This window comes from Lipomyces doorenjongii (assembly GCF_038497915.1).
Source record: "Lipomyces doorenjongii strain NRRL Y-27504 unplaced genomic scaffold V1508scaffold_39, whole genome shotgun sequence".
NCBI lineage: Eukaryota > Fungi > Ascomycota > Lipomycetes > Lipomycetales > Lipomycetaceae > Lipomyces > Lipomyces doorenjongii.
Window position 1 is genome coordinate 1 of NW_027118106.1, and position 8,732 is coordinate 8,732.

The 8,732-nt window shown below is 47.2% G+C and overlaps 3 protein-coding genes across 3 annotated transcripts; 2 read left to right on the plus strand and 1 right to left on the minus strand.

Moving 5' to 3' along the window:
- Nucleotides 1-1,314: 1,314 nt before the first annotated feature.
- V1508DRAFT_420610 (uncharacterized protein) lies at nt 1,315-4,383 on the plus strand. The gene is made up of 8 exons (XM_066940779.1): nt 1,315-1,769; nt 1,858-2,010; nt 2,108-2,241; nt 2,313-2,351; nt 2,408-2,511; nt 2,565-2,621; nt 2,675-3,030; nt 3,082-4,383. Exons 1-8 carry the CDS (start codon nt 1,720-1,722, stop codon nt 3,959-3,961), a joined length of 1,773 nt encoding a protein of 590 aa, XP_066794716.1. The 5' UTR covers nt 1,315-1,719; the 3' UTR covers nt 3,962-4,383.
- A 29-nt stretch (nt 4,384-4,412) lies between these two features.
- On the plus strand, nt 4,413-5,810 carry V1508DRAFT_420611 (uncharacterized protein). Its single transcript, XM_066940780.1, has one exon. It carries the CDS (start codon nt 4,561-4,563, stop codon nt 5,626-5,628), a length of 1,068 nt encoding a protein of 355 aa, XP_066794717.1. The 5' UTR covers nt 4,413-4,560; the 3' UTR covers nt 5,629-5,810.
- Nucleotides 5,798-8,504, minus strand: V1508DRAFT_183150 (P-loop containing nucleoside triphosphate hydrolase protein). Its single transcript, XM_066936137.1, has 2 exons — nt 6,404-8,504; nt 5,798-6,348 (listed from the first exon to the last, which is right to left on the minus strand). Exons 1-2 carry the CDS (start codon nt 8,150-8,152, stop codon nt 5,968-5,970), a joined length of 2,130 nt encoding a protein of 709 aa, XP_066794718.1. The 5' UTR covers nt 8,153-8,504; the 3' UTR covers nt 5,798-5,967.
- Between the last annotated feature and the right edge of the window lie 228 nt (nt 8,505-8,732).

Below are 8,732 nucleotides of genomic sequence, written 5' to 3' on the forward strand. Positions count from 1 at the left end.
TTCGTATCCGACGCCGGGGGATTGGCCGATATCGTATTCGACGCCGATAATCGGTCGAATAATATTCGTCAAGTCGAATATCGTCAACAGCCCTAAATATCACTTCGGGACAATCCTCACCACCGTATTCTCATCTTTTTTTTGCGCGGTAGTTCATCATCGTCAACGCGCGCGACTTGCGATATTCAAATGACATCAGACGTTCATGACCATCATAATAGGTATTCTCGTGTGAGCTTTCAAAGCGAAACCCACAGTGTCAAGTATCACGCAATTGTATGCAATGATATAGTCGCTGTCTTCATTGACCCACTGAGTTCAGGATAGACAACTTGTTCGTAATACGCCTTTAGCTTTGTTGCAGTCCGAGAATTTGGAGAAAGAGATCGAAATTAGGCGAGACATTGTTCACGACCATCTTCGTCATCCATTTCTGATCTCCATTTAGTGTGTGCGCACACTTACTGAGAGGAGGCAACGGTAGAGTGACGTCGCGGTAGTAACTGAAATAGACTTCTGTGAGGCTTTGTTTTGCTTTACTGACCAAAACGTTCGGGAAAATTACGTTGTGGCGTATGCGCACCGCGACTCACCGGTCAGTTTCTCGCGCGGGAAGTCTGCCGGAATAATGCAATTCCGCAATCTTCCGACCAGAACTTGACTGCATCGCACAAGAGTCGCACAAAATCTGGCAATATATAGGCAGTTCAGCCATCGTGCGGAGGTTGCATTCGCAATGGCTCAGCACATCGGTGGCCTCAAAATGAATTGTGATCATTAGCTAGCTATGCCAGTAGTGTTCTCGTGCAATCGGAATGTGAACGCGGATCACATTCCGCCGAATGTAACATCTCGGCGGCCAGAAATAGAAATTCCTTGTGATAGACGAACCCTTAAACACATAATTCTCGAAACGGCGGCGATACGCGTAAGCAGCAGAATTGGGATTATTATTGTCAAGCACGGATTGACTGCAGTCAGAAACGGACGGGCGCAGCAGCAGCGTTTCCCCAACGCTAATTTTTTCTTGACGGATGGGCGTCTTCCGGTCGAGCATTCCCTGCGTCAATCCGGGCTTCCAACAGATCAAGCAGACCATCCCGATCCGCCGCAGCGTCAGTAAGGATATCTCTAGGTGTTAAGTGCTCGGCAACCCCTCTTAGTCAATGAGTCAAGGAGATGTTCGTTCTTGCACTCATCCTAGGTATTGGAAGATCTTTGCAACTATATCCGATTTAGAGTTTCATTAAACCCGTTTTGTTGCAATCAAATTTAGGCTGTGCCTAGGGTTCAACATGTCGATCTTATATAGTGCGTAAATGTCTGGACAGCGTGGCCCAGATGCGCATTCGTCTTTGTGCTCTGTACAGGAGCCCAGAGGTCCAAATAACACCAGAAGCTTTTTCAAAAGTCCCACTGCCGCGTACGGGATTGATCCATTGTCCTCATCGCCGTGCACGCGCATTCAGGTGCTCCTTGCTGCATATCAGGCAGGACTCAGCCGTCTGCTCATCTCTGTAATTGTGTTACCGCATCCGCGTTCAGACTTTTGCCCAGATTTGCATTATCTGCAACGCGTTGTTGCTCTTACACTACTCTATTGATAGCGTTCCATTCCAGATCACTATCATTTCCACACCTTTTCCAAAACTAACGCCACTCCTATTTTCGTATTATATTGTCGTATAATCGGCAGTCGGCAGCAAATATTAAATTACAATGAATATCCTGCAAAGATCAAGTAGTTCGTTATCTTTATTCGACATCCGGTAAGTCATAGATTTTTCCACACTTGGCTCTCTCCGCTGTCGCCACTCCGCAGGCTTGGTAAGATACTGACAGTAGCTGCTCTTCTAGATTATATTCCGCGGATCACGATGTTATCATAGTTCGAGGCACCCCCGATGAATCAGCTGGTGTGTTACTCAAGGGTGCAGTTGTGCTCAGCTTACTCGAAAGCGTTTCCGTCAAACGGATTTCTCTTCGGTTATACAGCACTATTCGCATGAAGTAAGTCTTTATAGCCTGCTGATTTTAAACGCATTTCCGGCTCGATACAGACGCCGCGTCACTGAAGCCACGAAGTCATGCTAATGCTCAAATGCAGTTGGCAAGAAACGGTTCAGGGCTCTCGTGGTCTTTCTCAACGCACGAATCGGTACGAAAAAGTCATCTACGAGCATACTTGGAATTTTTTAGACTGGGACGGAAATAGAAATACAAGTCATACCATCGGACAAGGTATGTCTCAGAATGAGCCGGTGATCCGGCTAATAAGTGAGAATATGAAGTCTGATCGTACTCGAAAATAGGAAATTATGAATATCCTTTTGAAGTCATTTTACCCGGATGTAAGTGAAGTCCATGATGCGATTGCCTCTTGTGAATTAGGCTAATAGGAATGCAGCGATCTCCGAATCTGTGGAAGGGCTCGAGGGTGGGTCCGTAATCTACAAGATGAAGGCTATCGTCGAGCGAGGCCGATTTGCGAATAATCTAATTAAGAAAAAGGTATTCCACCATTGCATTTTTATTTGTTAACAATCCTGACTGATGGTTCCTAGCACATTCGTGTCGTGCGAACACTGGGCCCTGAAGCTTTAGAACTGTCTCAAACTATGGTATGCATTATTCACTCTGTCATTGAACACTGTATGCTGACCTTTTGTTCCAGTCAATCGAAAATGTATGGCCAAACAAGGTCGACTATTCCATCAGCATTCCTTCGAAGGCAGTCCCGATTGGGTCTGCTACTCCTGTTCATCTACTTCTACAGCCCTTACTCAAAGGTCTCAGGCTGGGCCAAATTGTCATTGTGCTGAAAGAATACTATACTCTGCACATTCCGCATGGCCCAGGTCATGCTAGTGTTCGGACAGTTTCGCAGGTCACTATCCCAGCTCCGGAAGTTGGTGAAGATGAAATTCCAGGTGAAATCTGGGATATTCGGGACTTCTTCCAGATCCCTCCAAACCTGACAAAGTGCACGCAAGACTGTGACATACCAGGCTTCATCGAAGTCCGGCATAAGTAAGTTCTCATTCTGTCGTAGTAATGTCCAATCTAACATCATTGTAATAGACTGAAGTTTGCTGTCAGCTTGAAGAATCCCGATGGCCATGTGTCAGAGTTGCGAGCATCGTTACCTATCGCGTTATTCATATCTCCAAACGTTCCAGTCAACGACGGCGGTGAAGAAATCCGTCTCCAACCATTAAATGATGATAGCGAATCAACTGCACCGCCACGATATGACGATCATATTTATGATAGGTTATGGGAAGACATTTCTCTGTCCGGATCGAACACTCCTATTACCAGCGGAGCTAACACACCTCATATTCGAAGCCGAAGAAACTCTGGAGAAAATTCTGAAGCATTAGGTTTCACGGCGCTCGATCAGCAAAGGGCTCAGCTGCAGGCTGACTTAAGTGCGTTAGCCATGAGACAGGCCAACAGTCAATCCACAGATTCGTATTTCCCATCTAGACAATCAGGAAGTGTTACTCCATTAGGAGCAATGACTCCCCTGACGAATATCCATGACGATGGCACCGTTGGATTCGTTGGTCTTGACCAAGCGACGAACTGGCACTTGTCGCGCGGTACATCGCCCATGGAATCTCCCGTCATGGGAACCATGACACCGGCGGAATCAGATGACGGCAAACTCGAACTGGACTTTTCCGCTCTGTCCAAGGTACCTTCGTACACAACTGCCATTAGAACGCCTGTCCCAGAAGATTCGCCAGTCGGGCTACCATCGTACGACGATGAGGAATTTCGAATTGCATCTGGTGCCAGATCAGCCAGATCTTCCGGTCCACCTTCACGCGCGGCCTCCCCGCAGCCGGCGGCAAATATTACTAGAAGTGCCTCTGCCGTCCAACTATCCTCCAACGGCACTCGTTCTAGGGCACATTTCTTCGATGACGCCGCCCGTCGCTTAAAGCTTTTGTAAGAGCGCACCAAATAGATACGCCTGTTAGATACCTATCTTGAATTGTCGGGACAGCTGGATTAATTTATTACTTTGGCATTGGTACTTCTAAGATGATGTAGCACGCATTTTACTCTACTCCTTTCCTCGACTGATGTTCATATGTTAGATGTTGGCGTTAGGTTTATATTACGTCGTGCGAATTGTTAGTAATAGATTGTTGTCTGTATAATCTTGCTTACTGCAAGAGTAACTGGCTGTGGCATAGTTCTGATGTTAAAGCTGATTGCTGTTTGGCCGGCTCCAATTGGACTGTCCATTTCGATAAAACACCCTCTTTTATTGTTCGGACACATGGTGCAGGTTGTTTCCAAATTTGGAAGCGGATGAGCCTCACGAGGACATGGCTGCTTCAAAACCTTAGAATTTGTAAAGGCATTAGCAATAAGGGTATCGTATTATCCCCCTATAGGCACAAAACATGACGGCATATAGTCGACCAACCTTTTACGCGCGTATCTACGCTGATATAAATTGTTTTTGTCAGCAGCTTCTTTCTAGATGTACCTTAGGGCCAGGTATTCGCTTATATAATGTTGCTAGTTTAGTTTTAACACCGAATGGCTCTTGTGCATATCCCACAACTGCGAGGATGTCGACCCCCACACACTTTCCGTCCCGGTGTCTCTCGAGACATCTACAGCGATTTGCAGATTCCGGGCTCTACACTTTCATGTCCTGAGTTTTTGTCATCGAATACTGACGATCTTAGAGACAAGAAAGTTCCGATCAGTGTGCGCATTCTAGGGAATAACGGTGTCGGGAAGTTGACGTTTGCCGAGGAGATGCTGAATATTACGAGGCGGGATCCGACATACATTGACGCCGTGAATATCGCTGAGGATGACGTTGTTGGCGATGGGCCGTGTTCGGCGCTGCTCGATGACGAGTGTGGCCGTGGCGACAGGATATTCACTGTACTAGAAAGATGGCGCGACGTGCGTCTTCGCTGCATCTCGGCTTACGCAAAAAAAGGGCACGTTGCCGTCAAGAAAGAAATAAAGGCTGTGTATTTTGGCGTGGAGAATCAAGTATATGTCTTGCTCCCGACATGGACTACAGCGGACAAGAACGAATATGAGGAAAGCTACAAAGAAAACCTTATCATATTGATAGTGGACGCGACGAAACCTGAATTGAGCGTCGAGACATTGTTCAGTATTGAGCACTGTCTGCGAAAAAGTCCAGTGTCACGCATCATTATCGCGGTTAATAAGATGGATATGGTCGTTGAATCTATCGATAGTGAGCATGCAGATGTGAGCCGTAATGTACACAAAGGTGCCTCTGTGCATGGGAATGCAGATATCAGTACAAGTGGCGATGCGCCGCCATCCCATCCACGCTTCGCTGTCAGAAGACATGTCCCTCCAAATGATTACTGGCGCGATTCACCAAGGTTTGGCCCTGAATCACGATTCAAGGAGGCAGTTGACATCGTCATATGTCAAATTCGTAAAATCGAATCCAAACACAAGAGTTACGAAAGCAGACCAGTGGAACTAGTTGCCGTGCCTACGGTTGCGAAGAATGGTAGTAACGTCGATCATGGTGTCTTTTCTCAATTGTGCCATTGGTATCAGCGGAGCACAGTGATGGAGATTTTAGCACGAAAAGGTGATTCGTAATGGTGATTCTCACTCGAGTTTCAGGGACGCATGGTATTATTGGAGTTCATTGGAGAATACGTAGGTAGGGTGCCGGGGGGGCAAATTTGTTGGTCATAAATTCTGTAAATCGATGATGTTCAATAAATACAACATAAGAAAATATATACTGTGCGTAAGTAATAATATACCATGGATAAGACACAAAATTTTCACATGCACAATCAAAATGGTCTCTAACCATTAATAAACACTAGGTACTATGGTAGGAAGAGAAACGCACAACCTAGGCACGAAACCCAACATTTTCAGGTTTCTTAGCCACCTTACTATTATTATCTAGCCTCGGTTTTAAGTCTCTTAGTTGAGCAGCTTGGTTACCTTGCCGATGGCAATAGTGTTACCCTGGTCACGTAGGGTGAAACGGCCCAGCTGAGGATAATCCTCGAATCGTTCGATACAGAAACCGGTAGTGGAGACAACTTCCAACCGCGCGATGATCTTCATACCACGGGTAGCAAACGCTGGAGGCTTTTTGCTCCTTCTGTTGGTGCTCTTCTCTAACTTATGGAGAAGAGCCGCAAAAGTGACTTCCTCGATGGCAGTGTGCACGTGGATTACGCAGGTAAATCCGGCCGACAGGATACTCTTGAGCTCGATGATAGCGATCTGAGCTTCGAATGCAGTAACTGTATGCACGGGATAGTCGACAGACGAGAGAACGAAACCAACTTGAACATCCTATTCACACGTGAGCAACAATAGAGGATCTCAGAACGATAAAGGTTAAACCTACGTCTTCTTCGACACCTTTCAACCTAAGTTTCACCTGCTCACCGCAGACAGCGGTGTTCGCCTCAGCTTCTGTCTCATTGTAAATAGTAAGTACTTCGACAGGAACCTTGTTAGGCATAAGCAGTAACTGCGACCCTTTTTTGGCGTGCCCGCTCTCAATCTTGCCCTCAACCATAGTTCCTAGATCTCGGTATTTGCTGCCAATGGGCATCATGAAAGGAGCGTTAATCTTGCGCTCTAAGATTGGCATGCCATCCAGGAACTCGAGCAATGAAGGACCGTCATACCACGGGCAAACGTTCTTGGCAACACGATCCTTCAGGTTCGCACCGGAGTAAGCAGAAACAGGCATAAATGTAACATCCTCCTTAGGCTTATAACCAAGTGACTTGAGATAGTTACCGAGCTTGCCGGTACACTCATCGTATCGCTCCTTAGACCAGTTGACGGTAGGATCGTCCATCTTGTTGACTGCAATAATTAGTTTGTTGACACCTTGATTCTTCGCCAGCACAGCATGCTCTCGGGTCTGTCCACCTCGCTCGAAACCAGTCTCGTATTCACCCTTACGTGCAGAAATGACAAGAATACCAACATCGGCCTGTGATGCACCACCAATCATGCTCGGAACGTATGTCTTGTGTCCTGGCGCGTCGAGAATGGTATACCGTCGCTGTTCGGTTTCAAAGTAGCCACGGCCGACCTCAACAGTCTTACCCTTAGACCGCTCCTCCTTTGTAAGATCCAGAACCCATGAAAGATACCAGTTCTCTCGTCCAGCGTCCTTAGCTTCCTTTTCGAACTTCTCCATGGTACGTTTATCAACAGTACCAGTCAAAAATAGCAAGTTGCCACCCATAGTCGATTTCCCCGCATCAACGTGGCCCATGAAAATGATACTGAGATGCTCTTTGCCGTATAAGTCCTCAACAACTTCCTCGTCAATCTTGTCGGAATCGTCAACAATCTCGATCGCACGAAGGTCCTTGCCGTCAGTACTTGTGCTCGTAGTAGCTGCGCCCTTGGCACTTTCCCTCTTTGTCTCCGCTTTAGATTCTGTCTTAGGCTCAGCCTTTGCCTCAGTCTTCTTCTCGCCATTAGATTCCTCCTTAGAGGGAGCAGCCTCGGTCTTAGTCTCAGCAGACTTTGGCTTCTCAGGCTCAGCCTTTGCCTCAGAGACAGCAGACTTCGCAGACTCCGGCTTAGAATCTGCAGACACGATTTTAAGCACCTTGGGCGTAGAAGACGGCGCCGCGGATTTGGGATCGGAAACGAGCTTCAAGACCTTTGGTCCAGCGCTGACAGCCCTGGAAGCTGCGGTGGGAGCAACAGCGGCAGCAGCTGGTGGTGCATCGGCAGATGTGTCATCAGCTCCTTTCGGGACAAAAGATGGCGCGTTGAGGTTCGGCCTGAATGAAGCCGCCTGGGCAGAAAATCCCCCCTGCCGAGGTACATTATTGGATTGGGGGTAGTATGCCTGTTGATAGTTCTGATTATATCCGCCCTGTTGGTATCCTTGCTGGTAATAACCTTGTTGTTGATACTGGTTGTAGTATTGCGGATTGTACTGTTGCTGCTGGTGTTGCTGCTGTTGGTAGTATGATTGGTTGTAGCCAGGTTGATGTTGAGACTGCTGATCGTATTGCTGGCCGTTATTCAGGTGCACATTGCCCACTCTCTGCGGGAGCTGGGCGTAGTCATCCTGAGCAGCTTGCTCCCAGGACTGAGGCACTTTCTGGTCATCCGACATGGTGAATTCGCAACTGTGTGACGTGACAATGAGGAAGGCGAAGAACGGGAGAAAAGGTCTAGCCTGTCTGGAGCGATCTACCTTCGCAGTGCAGAAAAGGGGCCGAAATGTAATCAAACAACCTCTGATATTGTGTCTAGAGGCGTTGTATTTGTCAAACAGTCAGCGATGTGCAACCGGAAATTTGGTGGGATGATGATATGCCTGTTAATTTTTTCTTTCGCTGTCGACTGTCGCCGTCGCGCCGGATGATACACTGTCTGTCAGACTCCGGCGCAAATTACTGCAAAAACTGGGCATAATTCGCGAGCAACTAATGGGACTCCAGCTGATGTACTTCGTGTTTCACACTCCAGAAAAGTAGTGAACTTCAGCCTGGCGATAGCGAGACTTCTCAGAAAATTTTGTAACGGCGGACCGGGTAAGTAATATCACCCCTAACCCACAGATGCTGGTTCTGATTCTAGATAGTAGCCATAACGAATGCAGCACTAGATACTGTTGATCTAGCTCGAACCAAAATGACAGTTGCAGAAAAACAGTATCTGCGTCGATAGTATGCACATAAATTGGTATCTCA